Source organism: Melanerpes formicivorus, unplaced genomic scaffold, assembly GCF_026170545.1.
Source record: "Melanerpes formicivorus ecotype bairdi unplaced genomic scaffold, bMelFor1.0.p_v2 SCAF_30, whole genome shotgun sequence".
Classification (NCBI taxonomy): domain Eukaryota; kingdom Metazoa; phylum Chordata; class Aves; order Piciformes; family Picidae; genus Melanerpes; species Melanerpes formicivorus.
Genome location: NW_027142382.1, coordinates 7741874 through 7756620, shown reverse-complemented (window position 1 = coordinate 7756620; position 14747 = coordinate 7741874). Strand labels below are relative to the sequence as shown.

At 43.7% G+C, this 14747-nt stretch overlaps 1 protein-coding gene across 2 annotated transcripts; it reads left to right on the top strand.

Moving 5' to 3' along the window:
• Positions 1-110: 110 nt before the first annotated feature.
• On the top strand, positions 111-9327 carry NDUFV3 (NADH:ubiquinone oxidoreductase subunit V3). Of its 2 annotated transcripts, XM_068155197.1 has the most exons (4): positions 111-228; positions 494-584; positions 3942-4904; positions 9044-9327. In XM_068155197.1, exons 1-4 carry the CDS (start codon positions 181-183, stop codon positions 9208-9210), a joined length of 1269 nt encoding a protein of 422 aa, XP_068011298.1. In that variant the 5' UTR covers positions 111-180; the 3' UTR covers positions 9211-9327. The 2 variants fall into 2 exon arrangements, with proteins under 2 accessions (XP_068011298.1, XP_068011299.1); XM_068155198.1 differs by lacking the exons at positions 111-228; positions 494-584 and adding an exon at positions 699-789.
• Positions 9328-14747: the final 5420 nt, after the last annotated feature.

Genomic DNA, 14747 nt, shown 5'->3' with positions numbered 1-14747 from the left:
ACCCCGCGCCCGCCGCCGCCGCCCGACACCTCCGCAGCCGCGCACGGCCCCAGCGGCAGCGGGGCGGGGCGGGGCGGGGCGGGGCGGGGCGGGGCGGGGCGGGGCAGAGCCTCGTCGCGCAGGCTCCGCCCTGTCGGCGGGACCCGGCACTCGCGGCGCGCCGTCGGGACCCACGTCAAGATGGCTGCTCCCTCGCTGCTGGGCTGCGGCCGGGCGGCCACCCGCAAGGTATGGGGCAGGATGGACACCGTTGTGGGTTGGGGAGAGGGGCAGGGGAGAGTTGCTCGGCTCCTCTCGGAGGCAGGTACGCGGCTGGTCCCGAGTCGCCGGCACCTGCGCAACGGGCCCAGGAGAGGAGAGGTGCGCATGTGCGACGCCTGCCCGGGGAGGTGGTGGGGTCACCGCGCACTTCAGGGATTTCGCCGGGACTTCCTGTGCCCTGGAGATAATTGTTGTGCCGCCTCGTTCATTTGTTTTATGTGGTGCCTTGCAGGTGTTGCGGCTGGAGGCCCGGGGGCTGGGAGGGGCGGCCCCCTCCGCGGCGCTCTGCACCAGGCCGGCAGGCTCCGGGACGCCGCCAGCGAGTAAGATGTTTGTTGTGTTCTGAGTGGCGGAGCCGTGTAAATAAAAGAAATGCTCCTGCAGCTGCTCGTAGGAGCGTTTCTCCTTCTTTTCGGTGCTAAACCGGCAAGGTAGCTAACCTTCTTCCCTTGCAGCTGCCCTCCATGGGAGATTTCTGCACCCCTTGCTGGTGCCCAAACCGTAAAGGTTTGTCTGCCTGCCAGACTGGTGAGCACCCGTCTGAAGGTTCAGGTCCCTCTGTCTGCCGTTAAAAAGGCAATAAGAGCCTGTGACCACGATTCTGAACAACTGCTGTGCAAGACAAGTAAATGAAAGTTCGTCACGATGTAAATGAGGATTTCTGTACAATCGTGCTGTGTAGTAAAAAAAATAAAAGTAAAGATCTAAATGGGGCTACATAGAATGTATTCATAAGCCATGCTACAAGACTGACACTTCTTCCTTCTTAACCTTCACCTTAATGTATTAGCTGCTGTGATGCTTTAGGAGACTTGAAGCGCTATAATTGCATTTGTCTTAATATAAAGCAGCTTTGCAAGTTGCCTGAAAATGAATGGAAATGAGAGTAGTGAGTTACTTTTTTGTAATGAGTCAAATAGTTCTGGTTTTGAAATGCATATATTCTCCCTTATCTTTTGAAATGTTTGGATTATGGGGGTCAAAAAGCATCCCATTTTACAGAAAGAGAGAAAGACTTGCAAGACATTAATATCTACTCCAGACAGCAGTATTGAGAGGCTGCAAAAAATTACCATGGCCCTGTTGGTGTTAAATATAGTTAGAAAGCTTCTTGCCCCATAGGCCGGACTTGGGTTTGGCTGCTCCAGTACATTGAATATTCAGAAGTATCTGAACACTTTCTGTCCCTGTCCAAAGTCGAACCATGATTGCACATTTCAAAGGAGGATATCTTATGCAAACTGCTGTTAGTAGATGGAGACTCACTGATTCACTGAGTAGGATTCCCATCCCAAATTAGGGATCCAGGTACTTAAACAACAAAGCTCCATGGAGCCATGTGTTGAAGTGATCAGAGGTTTTGACAGTTGTTGAAAAGATCACTGAAAGACTATTTGAGTGCAGTCACCTGGCTTCTGATGTTAGATTCTTAAATGCTAAGAAAAAAAAGTTTGGTTATTCCATTAAGGCAACCTTTGCTGCATAGAATGCTGTAAGCTTGATTGAACAATAAATCACTTTTTATTATAAATTTTCTTCATTATTTTAAGCACATTTGAGATGTGCTTTAGCACCAGTTCCTAGATTCATTGTCCTGCAGCTCTGATTTCAGAAGGTGTCAGGAGACCTCTTAGGCCACGTCTTCCAGCCAGCTGCTCACCCTGCAAATGGTTAAGGTTAAGGTGTGTAGGATGCAGCTGTCTTTTTCAGATTCTAGCTGGAACAGGGTGTGCAAATTTTCTCTGCTTTGATAAAACAATCATGTTTACTTACAAAGTTAGTGATGGGGAATACACCTGTAATTTCTGTATGCCATCTTTCTGAAGTCCAAACATGTCCTAAACACATTCCAGTAATGACACTGATGTTACAAGGATAAGTAAAAAAGAATCTGGGAATAATAGCCGTGTTACTGGTTTGGATGTACTGTTTTGGCAAAGGAATGCAAATGCAGATCGGGTGGTACAAAGTTTGAAGTCCCCTAACTAAAGAGCTGTACCAGTTGTGTTAAGACTTTCTGATTAAAAGCTGAAAGGCATAGCATCTTCCAAGAATTACTGTCTGAAGTAATTTTCCATCCCCATCTACTGTTCCTGGTCAAGTGGAATATTACCTGCCTTGTAGGTGTCTTAAGATGTCTTAACATTAATACTTCTTCAACTTTTGCTCAGCTTTCACTTGTCTGTCAGCCCTTTGGGCATTCCCTGTTAGTTTGACCTTCCTCTATGCTTTGAAGAGCTCTTCAATCCTGAGTGATGTCTCCTTGCCTATTAGTGTCTACAGGCTGCTCTTTGGCTGTATTAGACTGTGGAAAGAGTCAAGCTTCTTTCAAAGGTGGCTGCCCATCCTCCTACTTCCTTCTATTGTCCCTCCCTGCCCTGCACTTTCCATGTGGCAGAAAGAAGTGTCACTCTGAAATTATTCAAAAGTATTACCTATATGATAAATTCTTTCTTAATTACTTTGCATTTAATTTCATGTGTCATTTGGTTTCATATTTCTTCTGTGTTGTTTTCATTTGGGCAGTGCTAAAGGCTTGCTCCTACTCAGAACTAATTATAGTGTCTCCTTGGATCATATAAGGTATTCACTGTAAAATACTAGTAAGGGGGAAAATTGCATCCAGTTTATGGTCTTGTAAGGTAGATCTGGGTTTCCAAACCCAGAAGATAAATCTGCACAATAGACTGGAAATCTGTTGTATTATGCTGCTGGTTGGAAGCAGTGGAACTCATAATGGAGCTGGCTTTGCTATAGAAAATTTCAGCAATGGTCTATCTTCTTAACAGACCATCCCAGTCTGCTCCCAGTCCTCTTTGTCTTCCTGTTTTCTGTAACCACAGCAGTGTTGGTTGTGGATCAGCCTCTTGAGGATGTAGTTGGCACAAGCATCCAAGGGGTATTTGGTACACTCTGAAAGAGACAGAAAGTTGCTCTTTTAACTGTTGGCCTCTTCTCTTTAGCTTAATGAAAGAAAGGAAGGCAGGCAGAGATCTTCTAAGACTTTTGTGAAGAGGTCTCAAACCAAAAAACAAAAAAAAGGAGTGGACACAGTGGGGCCTGGAGGAGATAAGGTCTTGGGAAAACAACTGCATTAGACACAATTCAGTTGGCAGTTCACATGGACATGTGAACAAGTAATGCTTTAACGTGTAGCCTTAGGTATCTCTTACTCTGCTAGTTTGTCTCTTGGAAGTCACTCCCTGCCTACTGCTTTAAAATAACTATTACAACATGCTGGCTATTGCTTTATCTGTTTATTATCTCCTGTTTTGCTGTCTTATTCTTAGACAAATATCTCTGTAGCAGTACATTTGAAGAGCTCAGCTCACAAGCTATCTTAACGTCCATCTGAGATACAAAGGTGTCTGTAAACCATTTTCAGTGAAGCACTGAGAAAAGCAGCACTTGGCAAGGAGTCTGGCAAAGCAAGCAGCAAAAGGCATCTCATGAGTTTCAGCACTGCAGCAGTGAAAACTGCTAAGTGCTACCTAGAACTCTATTTAACTTAATGTCTTAAAACTTTCTGCTTTATAATGCCTGTGTTTAGTATAATAACATCTTTGAGTTTGCTTTTTTGTACCAGATTATCTCAGAAAGTTAAAATCGTATGACTAAGATCACTAATTAACAGCAGTATTGGATATAATGATGATAATCCTCTTTATGCCGTTTCCTAGATGTAGTGGCACCACAGGGAAGCACCAAGCTGCTAGCCATCAAGGCACCAGTTGAATTCCCTAGAATGTTGTCTTCTAGCTCTCTCTTAGCATCTTCAAACAAAGGTGAGAGCCTATCTAGTACTAACCTCGAGGAAGCTTCCAAGCCTTCTGCTGAAGATTTGAGGAAGTTCATGTCAAGAAAAACTCTTGTTGCATTTCCTCAGCGAATAGCTGTTTCTTCCCTTGAGGAGGAAAACGTCACTTCACCTGCAACAGAAGGAGGCTTGAGGAAGGAGTTAGTTGAGGAAGAAACTTCATCTTCATCCAGCTCAGATTCAGATTCTAGCTCAGATTCAGAGGAAGAACATGATGATTCAGAAGCTGCCATTAAAACAAAACCCAGGTTACCCAGACAAGATTCTGTCTTTTCTGAGAACATAGCGGTAAAGGCATCAATGCTAGCAAAAGAGAGCTTGTCCCAGAAATCCCAGAAAGAATATGTAGCCAAGAAGAACCCACGCAAAACAGAAACTAGTATGTCTCCTGTCAAGCAGGTCACGTTTTCTAAAACATCAGTCAGCCATGAAATGCCAAAATCCAAAGCAAGAGACCCCAAAGTAAAATCAACTCCAAAAGAAGCAGGTCGGCAGAAGCTGGTCTTAGAACCACGCACGGTTGAAAGCAAAGACCTGGGCAACGTCACTTACAAATCTGATTATTTAGAGGAAAAGTCCATTGGAACCCAAGTATCAGCTATTCAGATGAAAGCTTCATCAGTGACTCAGGAAGACAAAAAGCAAAAGCTAGTATCCAGAGGAGAAGAAAAGAAGGTGAAGGAGGCGCAGAAGGCAGAAGCAGAAGCAGCAGCTGCTCCTGAACTACAAGAGACTTCTGAAAGCACAGTGTTGGTAGTGGGCACTGCAGCAAAGGAGACCATTCAAGAAGCAGGACTCCAGGATGGAGAAAGAGGCACAATAGAGGGTACAACTTTAAATTGTTTGAACTGTACTGACTCATCTGGACTAGGGTTTTTTTAAGGGGTTCTCTTTATACCGAAGCTAGCTCTGTAGCAGTGACTTTCTGGAAGATAAATTCTTGTTCATTGCTAATTGTTATAGGCACTCAGCAACAGCCAATTTCCAGTTATGCTTTGAAAGGAAGTGGTGTTCATTTCACTGTGTTTACAGTTTCATAAACCAGTTACTTATAAAATGAAGATGAGGCTGTTTCCACTGTGAGCAAAATCATGGGGGTTATATGACAAAACTTGTTTTCTCTCTTTTCTCAGAAGGGTTTGGTAGCAGCCTTTTTCCTGAGCCAAATTTGATGCCATCTGCTTCTTTGCTTGAATCCTGCTGACTTTTTAGTTTGTTTTGTTGATTTTTTTTCTTTCCTTAAAAAAAATATAATAATCTTCCAGTGTTTTCAGATTTCAGTAGACTTTATGAAATCATGTGCTAATGCCAGAAACAGGTATTGATTCTGAGATTGGTAGGTTGTAAGCTAGTCGTGTTGATGTAGCACACAATTGACCTTACAGCCTGGTTTTTTTAGCAAGTTGAGGAGGAGACCACTTTCTTTTTAGGAAAGAACATCATGCATCATACAGTCACATCTTTAGCTATACTTCCCCATCTAACTTACCTTTCTTATTCACAGTTCTGTCAACTTGCCTATTGATCTTACTCTGTGTATTTCATTAGCAAATGCCTTTCTGTCATGATCTGTGGTGGCTTACCATTCTTCCCTTTCACCTTGGGCAGTATACCATTCTTGAGACTCCCTTTCTGGTTGCTGCTTTGAATTGAAGAATTTGCCTACTTGGAAGTTAAACCAGTATAATTGTAAAGCTGCTTGGATATCATCCTTCAAGTGATGTCCTTGTAGAAGAGACTCTAGCAGTCCAGGTGAACAGCAAGTTCTCTCAGGCAACCAGCACCAGAACAAGGGGACACAGTCTCAAGCTGCGCCAGGGGAGGTTTAGGCTGGAGGTGAGGAGAAAGTTCTTCACTGAGAAGAGTCATTAGTCACTGGAATGTGCTGCCCAGGGAGGTGGTGGAGTCACCATCCCTGGAGGTGTTCAAGAGGGGATTGGACATGGCACTTGGTGCCATGGTCTAGTCATGATGTCTGTGGTGACAGGTTGGACTTGATCTTTTGAGGTCTCTTCCAACCTTGGTGGTACTGTGATACTGTGAAGATGACACATCAAAGATCTGTAAAATGGCCTTCTCTGTTGATGTAAATCCAGAATGAGGTTAAGCCCATGTGACAGACTTTGCCTGCAGATCTGTATTCATGGGGCAGTGATACCACTGTGCCTCAGACCCGTCATTGTCATAACCACACCAGCAAAATCCTCCTAAGTAGGGCCGGGCTTCACTGACAGTGGCACTTTTGCTGATGAGCTTGTCTTGTGCTGTGGAGGCGGTAAGATTGTGACAGCAGGAGGGTTTCTCTTGGGTAGGTGCTGGATGGCTGTGCTGCAGTGGCTGCTAGAGAGGGTTAGTACAGGCAAGTTCATACCCATTTACTGCTGGTGTAATATCTTTGGGTGCTAAAGGGTAGTAAAGAGTCAAACCCAGGTACACTGTGTTCTACTGGTATCTCCAGGCCTATCTTGTTCTTTCTTCCCTTCAAAGCCTTCTTTGAGAACAGCTACTGCTTTTCCATGTTCAGTGTTCATAATTAATGCTACCTTCTGTATTTTGTACTTCTTGTGTTCCTTTGCTCATCTGCAAACTGGTCATTGGAGGTGCTACAGGTGTAAAAACATTTTTTTCCCCATTACAAACCTGGATGTTAAGGTGATATCATCCATTTTTCACAGGAGGCATGTTAAGCAGTTAGCAAAAACTGCTGGCTTGAACTGCTAAGTAAGTAGCAAAATAGTAAGTAGCATGGTAACTCAGAAATATACTTCTGATTCATTTTGGAAGAACATCCTGTGAAATGCTTGCTCTTCAAGGGAGCAAGCAGAGATGAAGTCTGAAGTATGAGGAGAATGAACTTGGAAGAAATTTTTCTTTCAAGAAGCCAAGTACAGTGTATTTGGGCAGGAAAAGTGAGAGAGACTCCATCTGCTTTTTCTTCCTGAGCATCTGTCTCCTAACTTCAAACAACTGTCTCTTGCAGGTTGAATACTTGCCTGTACTTGCTTGTTCTTGGGGCTATTTGTAGCATAGACTGTATCATCTGGCTTTTATATCTGTAGTGTTGCCTTCTGTGGTCTGTCTCAGTAGAAACTGAGTAGCAGGCACAGGGATATTTCCTTTCATAGGTTGCGTGTGGTTTTGCTGAAACCATGGCTTAATACATTGTTTTATAAGCAAGTGGTGCTTAAACTTCAGGGGTACATGCCTCCTAAACTGCTAGTGTTACACCGTAATAATTATGTCATAATTGAAGGGAAATCCTGGTCTTCAGTTGCTTGAGTCCTCCTGTTTTTATTGTAGACAACTGCATTGCAAAAAGAAGTTTAATATGACCCAACCTAAACCACTACCTAGAAATTTGAGACAAAGCTTTTCACTAGCTTGTGCTTATGTCTTTTGTTAAAACTCTGGATATGTGAGGGGAAAGAAACCAATATTGAGAGTGAAGCTTTATTTCTTCCAATGCCCTTGGTTTTAAAATCATTCTGTAACAGGAAGCCTTTATGTAAATGTTACTGCCTACATTTGCATTATATTCTAAAAGTGCAAGAATTAATGTTGGCTTTAATGTGAAGTAAGGGATTCTGAATAAATTTATTAGGTTATTCTTTTAGAAAGCAGAGCTGATACAAAGTTTAGAAGATTATATTGGGAAGAAAGGGAAATTAGATCAAAGGCTTGTGATATATTACTGTTCACTGTAACCACATTTGAAATTAAACTGTGGAGATCTCAATAATTCTATCACTTCTCCCCATGCAAAGAAATCAATCTGTAAAGCCGTTCTAATAGCTATATCTTGTAGTCTGACATGGTGATAGATCATTTGTACTGCTCCTTTGCCTCTTCTGGCTTCCTAAGAATGTCACCTACTGTTCTGGCTGGAGTGAAAACCAAGGCAACTATGAAAAAGCCAGGAAATGCAGACATATGTCTGCAAAATATAAATGAGACCTTCTGCCCTGTCCACCCCCACCATTAGGCAGTAGTTTGGATTTTAAAAGCTGTGCTGTTCTAGATGACTTGTACTGATTCCTGTTCCACTCCTGCATACTAATATGCTGCTGTAGGACCAGACAAGCTACCAGCAGAACTTAGTATACCTTACTCTTTTGCTATAGCTGCTGACCTACCTTCCTTCCTTCCTTCCTTTCCTTCCTTTCCTTCCTTTCCTTCCTTTTCTTCCTTTCTTTCCTTTCCTTCCTTTCCTTCCTTTCCTTCCTTTCCTTCCTTTCCTTCCTTTCCTTCCTTCCTTTTCTTCCTTTCCTTCCTTCCTTTTCTTCCTTTCCTTCCTTCCTTTTCTTCCTTTCCTTCCTTCCTTTCCTTTCCTTCCTTCCTTTCCTTCCTTCCTTTCCTTCCTTCCTTCCTTCCTTCCTTCCTTCCTTCCTTCCTTCCTTCCTTCCTTCCTTCCTTCCTTCCTGCCTTCCTGCCTTCCTGCCTTCCTGCCTTCCTGCCTTCCTGCCTTCCTGCCTTCCTTCCTGCCTTCCTGCCTTCCTTCCTGCCTTCCTTCCTTCCTGCCTTCCTTCCTGCCTTCCTTCCTTCCTGCCTTCCTTCCTTCCTGCCTTCCTTCCTTCCTGCCTTCCTTCCTTCCTGCCTTCCTTCCTTGCCTTCCTTTCCTTCCTGCCTTCCTTCCCTTCCCTTCCCTCCTTCCCTTCCCTTCCCTCCTTCCCTTCCCTTCCCTGCCTTCCTTCCTGCCTTCCTTCCCTTCCCTTCCCTCCTTCCCTTCCCTTCCCTTCCCTCCTTCCTTCCTTGCCTTCCCTTCCCTGCCTTCCTTCCCTGCCTTCCTTTCCTGCCTTCCTTTCCTTTTCTTTCCTTTTCTTTCGATTTTTTTAATTTACTTTTTGAAAATAAATTCTGCTGACTGAATGAGGGATCTGGCAGTTTATGAAAGGTGGCTTACTATTTAGGGTACCACATCAGAAGGCCATATTCTTCATAGTCACCAGTTGCTATTTGTTTTCACAGAGACCACATCAGCTGACAAGCCTGCTCCAGAAGAATTTGATAATTCTACCTACAAGAACCTTCAGCACCATGAATACAACATTTATACCTTTGCTGATTATAATGCTATTCTCTCAAAATACAGGCAGCCTCAGCCATCTTCTGGAAGACCATCACCAAGGCACTGAAAGAACCACATTTAAAACACATGTCCAGGCAGAATGATAAATTGTTCTGTTTAGCACTGTTCTATCTAGCTTCATCTGTATTATAAATCAGATAATAAATAACTGCACAATACCTTATGCTTGTGCTTTTGAACAATTCTTCTTGGAGTCCCTCACTTCTTGACTGTTATGAATGAGCTGCAAACGAATCATCACTCAATGAAAATAGGTTTTCTACTTCTCGGTATATATTACTTGGTGATAGTTTAAAGGAGTTCTGACTTTTCAGTGTCTCCAAACTTTCAAAACCAACCATCCCAAAGTGTGTTAATGGCCTTGGTGCATGTGCCATGTTCAGTATGCACTCTGATATTAATAGGTGGTGTTATCACTGGCACTGCAGCAGGCTGTTCTTGCACACAAACATGTTCCCAGCTCTGAAGAGGTTATATTTACTCTGGATTGAAGTTAAAATTATTGGCTGGAAACAGGCTGGGGTCAGAATAGATGGAGAGGAGCCAGGTAGAGAGGGACCTGGGGGTACTGGTCGATGGTAGGCTGAACATGAGCCTGTAGTGTGCCCAGGCAGCCAAGAGGGCCAATGGCATCCTGGCCTGCATCAGGAACAGTGTGGCCAGCAGGAGCAGGGAGGTCATTCTGCCCCTGTACACTGCACTGGTTAGGCCACACCTCGAGTCCTGTGTCCAGTTCTGGGCCCCTCAGTTTAGGAAGGAGGTTGACTTGCTGGAACGAGTCCAGAGAAGGGCAACAAAGTTGGTGAGGGGTTTGGAACACAGCCCTATGAGGAAAGACTGAGGGAGCTGGGATTGCTTAGCCTGGAGAAGAGGAGACTCAGGGGTGACCTTATTGCTCTCTACAACTACCTGAAGGGAGGTTGTAGACAGGCAGAGGTTGGTCTCTTCTCCCAGGCAACCAGTACTAGAACAAGAGGACACAGTCTCAGGCTGCACCAGGGGAGATTTAGGCTGGATGTTAGGAGGAAGTTCTATACAGAGAGAGTGATTGCCCATTGGAATGGGCTGCCTGGGGAGGTGGTGGAGTCACCATCATTGGAGGTGTTCAGGTGGAGACTTGATGGGGTGCTTGGTGCCATGGTTTAGTTGTTTAGGTGGGTTGGATTGGTTGATGGGTTGGACACGATGATCTTGATGGTCTCTTCCAACCTGGTTTGATTTATTCTAAATAAATGGTTTATTCTCTACTTGTCTTCTGTGGCAAGAGTATATGTTTTGTGTTGGTAGAGTTATGTAATGTGATTGAAACATCTCAAAACTGTGCTTCTCTTAAAGGGAAAACATACAACTTTCTTTAACTTTCTGTTGGGGGTTCTAACATCCAGCTTCTGCAGTAATTGAAATAGTTTAAGATGTAAGAGTCTCAGTGAGCAGTTCCTAATGAGCTATATACTACATTGATTGAACTCTTGAGACATAACATTCTTCTAGGGGTAGAATTGCTTGAATGTTATTTTTAAATGCAATGAAAAAAATAGCATTATGGTAAAATCAGCTCCTGGTACTAATTGTTCAGTGGGACTATGTTTCAGTTCCCACTACTTTTTTTCTCCAATAAAAGTTCAAATTGCTGTCCAGCTTCAGCCTTGCTCTGCAGAAAATGTGAGAAATGAGGCAGTTCTCAATATACATCATCAGCATTTACAGTTGATCTCTGTAAATTTTGTGTTTCCATCCTATTAGTAACAGTCTGCTGCCCTCTGGGAAAACTGCCTTGATGACCACCAGCTGTTGTGGGCTTAGTTCCATTTTGGCTTTTTGTTCATTTTGGGGGTTTTGGAATTAATTGGTCTTTGAGCAATATCTCCAGCGTTTTCCATCACCTGTCTGTATTCTTTCAAGCAACAGAATATGCGAGATCAAAGGGAAAACAGAGTCAGCTTTAGGAGTCTATGTGGATATTGGATGCAAATCCCTGGGTGCAATTAATAGAACAGATATTTTATACTTGAACTTGGCAAAAACGTGGTAAGAAGGATCAAGAGGCCTACATCAATCTGCTGTGTAGAATTGTAAGTCAGAAACCTCTGGCAAGCAATTTTATTGTCCTGTAAAAACTAGAAAGCGTATTACTGACTCTATGAAAGTTAAAAATCAGCAAATGTATAAATCCATAAATAAATCCAGGAATAAAGAGCAGAAAGTCACTTTGAGACACCAGTGGTACCACATCCACCGTACTTGGGAAAGAAATTTGCTGTTAGCATTAAAAACATGAAAGGAAAAGGCAAAAGGGTCTTCCTTCACCAAGGGCCCACTAGAGTGCCCCATTAAAACTGCTCTGTTTTGTTACTAGGACTCTCTAGTAACATCAACCTGGTATCTTGGATCTGATTTGGTGCTGAACTCTGTTCCCCAGTTACTCTGTGATTGTGGAAGGAGGCTCCAAACTCTTAGATGTAATCTAAACAGGAAAATTTAATATGCTTATGCATTTACTAAATCTACCCACAGCAGCTGTGACTCTTAGTTGTTTGGAGTCAGACTTGTTCACCCTTTTTATTTCTAAGGAGGGTTGGTGTTATAAATGCTGGGTTTAATCGGCTAAGGAGGAGTGGGTTGAAACAGAATTGTGTTTTGCTTTCAGTCAACTCCTACACTCTCCTTAGTTGCATTTTTGGCTAAGGAGATTCTAATCTGCATCTGGACTAGGGATTTTGCTACCCTTGTTTCACATTTCCAGCAAAAATCAATGGGGGATGCTCTTACTCTGCGTAATCTGGCCTCAGTGTCTTCTAGTGATCTTTTTCTGCATCACTGAAATCAAGTTGAAAGTCAAACAACTTCATAACTTTGTCATACATTTGCTCTATTCAATGAACCAGTCTGCTCCAGGAAGGGCAGATAATGTGAGGAAGGGCACCAAGACTTTTTCCCACTGTTGTGTTTTCCTGGACTTCAATGCAAAAGGATTTGGGTTTTTTTTTGGTTGTGTTTGTGTGTGTGTTTGTTGGGGTTTTGTTGTTGGGTTTTTTGTACTTGACTATTCTATGATTTTACTGTGTTTGAGTCATGCTAGCACTTACATTTCAAGCAGGATGTGACATATAATATGCTTAAATTCTGTAACATTAGTAACTTTGTCTTGCTGTGCTAGGCACTTGTCAGGTACAGTCAAGGACCTTGTTTTAACGAACGTGTAATTCAGGATATTACATAATTCCTGGAAAGCCTCAGATGTGAAAGAAATGAAGTCTCAGCTTAGTTTTTGTGAAAACCAACTCTTCAGAAGGACCATAAACTTCACAAGCAAGGTTTTCCATGTAAATAGTGTGTTACTGTGGGAGTACATGAAAATCTGGACGGTGCAATTCACTAATTTCTCATTAAAAAGATGAAGCAACTACTTGTAAGAAGGAGTAGTTTTCAAACTTTAGGTACTTTGAATTTTTCTTTATTTTTTAATCTAGCAAACTGCTAATGAAATTACTTTTCATAATTTTCTCCCACTTAGATCTTTCAAAAGCAATTTATGAGCCCAGAAAGTTCTGGACAGCAGTCAAAACCCCACTAATCCAAGGTCCAGTAGTAGTACTGAAAGCAAGGTTTATGGACCTCAGCAAGGCCTTTGACACCGTCCCCCACAGCAAACTCCTGGCCAAGCTGTCAGCCCATGGCTTGGATGGGAGCACACTGCAATGGGCTAGGAACTGGCTGGAGGCTGAGCCCAGAGAGTGGTGGTGAATGGTGCCACATCCAGCTGGCAGCCAGGCACCAGTGGTGTGCCCCAAGGATCAGTGCTGGGCCCTGTACTCTTTAACATCTCTATTGATGATCTGGATGAGGGCATTGAGTCCATCAGCAGTAAATTTGCAGATGACACCAAGCTGGGGGCAGGAGTTGATCTGCTGGAGGGTAGAGAGGCTCTGCAGAGGGACCTCGACAGGCTGGACAGCTGGACAGAATCCAAGGACATGAGATTGAACACATCCAAGCGCCAGGTTCTGCACATTGGCCTCAGCAACCCCATGCAGTGCTATAGGCTGGGGTCAAAGTGGCTGAGAGGAGCCAGGTCGAGAGGGACCTGGGGGTGCTGGTCGATGGTAGGCTGAACATGAGCCTGCAGTGTGCCCAGGCAGCCAGGAGGGCCAATGGCATCCTGGCCTGCATCAGGAACAGTGTGGCCAGCAGGAGCAGGGAGGTCATTCTGTCCCTGTACACTGCACTGGTTAGGCCACACCTTGAGTCCTGTGTCCAGTTCTGGGCCCCTCAGTTTAGGAAGGAGGTTGACTTGCTGGAACAAGTCCAGAGAAGGGCAACAAAGTTGGTGAGGGGTTTGGAACACAAGCCCTATGAGGAGAGACTGAGGGGGCTGGGGCTGCTCAGCCTGGAGAGGAGGAGACTCAGGGGTGACCTTATTGCTCTCTACAACTACCTGAAGGGAGGTTGTAGACAGGCAGAGGTTGGTCTCTTCTCCCAGGCAGCCAGCACCAGAACAAGAGGACACAGTTTGAGGCTGCACCAGGGGAGGTTTAGGCTGGAGGTTGGGAGGAAGTTCTACACAGAGAGAGTGATTGCCCATTGGAATGGGCTGCCTGGGGAGGTGGTGGAGTCACCAACATTGGAGGTGTTCAGGAGGAGACTTGATGGGGTGCTTGGTGCCATGGGTTAGTTGTTCAGGTGGGTTGGATTGGTTGATGGGCTGGACACGATGATCTTGAAGGTCTCTTCCAACCTGGTTTATATGATCATTATTATTATTATTATTATTATTGTTATTGTTATTATTATTATTATTATTATTATTATTATTATTATTATTATTATTATTATTATTATTATATAAGGTCAAGATATTTTTTGTCCTCCTGGTGCTTCCTTTGGCATTCAGTCATGATAAGCACTGTGAGGCTACCTTCAAGATTTATTTCAAAATTTGGGAAATCAGACTTTTAACTGGGTGTGCTTACAGACTTTCCACAGTATATCCCAAACTCTCAACAATCAACACATTCAGTGCCCCTCACTCTGGCTTCCTATAAATCCATAAGCCATAAAAACCTGCCCCTTGGTCTTTATTCTGATCACAAGAGGTGCCATCAGCTAAGCTACTTGTGCAGTTATGTTGAATCTGCTCTTAAGGTGTGATGAATAAAATGTTGAGAAGTTTTAAGGCTGTCTCAGGATGATATGCAAGTCTTTCTTCAGCCACTGATGCTTCAGAGGACATGAGTTCATAAGGGTCACCAGACTGTCCAGGGCTTCTCTGCTTTATGCTGATCAAAATCCCACAGCTCATAAGGTGCTTTGGTGATCTTGTGGCATTTGAGAGAAAGAGTAGGAGAAGCTGGTGAAAAAGGCTGCTTGCCTGTTCCAAGCAGTTTTAATTCCTAGTGAGTCAAGTTGACGCCTACTGCACAGTGGGTGAGCAGAAGGCATGCTTAAAGTATACTGTAGCATCATAACATTAGAATCATGCAAATTGAGGTTGGAAGGGAGATCTTGGGAGGATCAATTGTCTCTTCTCTAGCAGGTGCAATTAGATCATATTGTCCTGGCCCTTGTCCAGTTGATTTTTTTAAT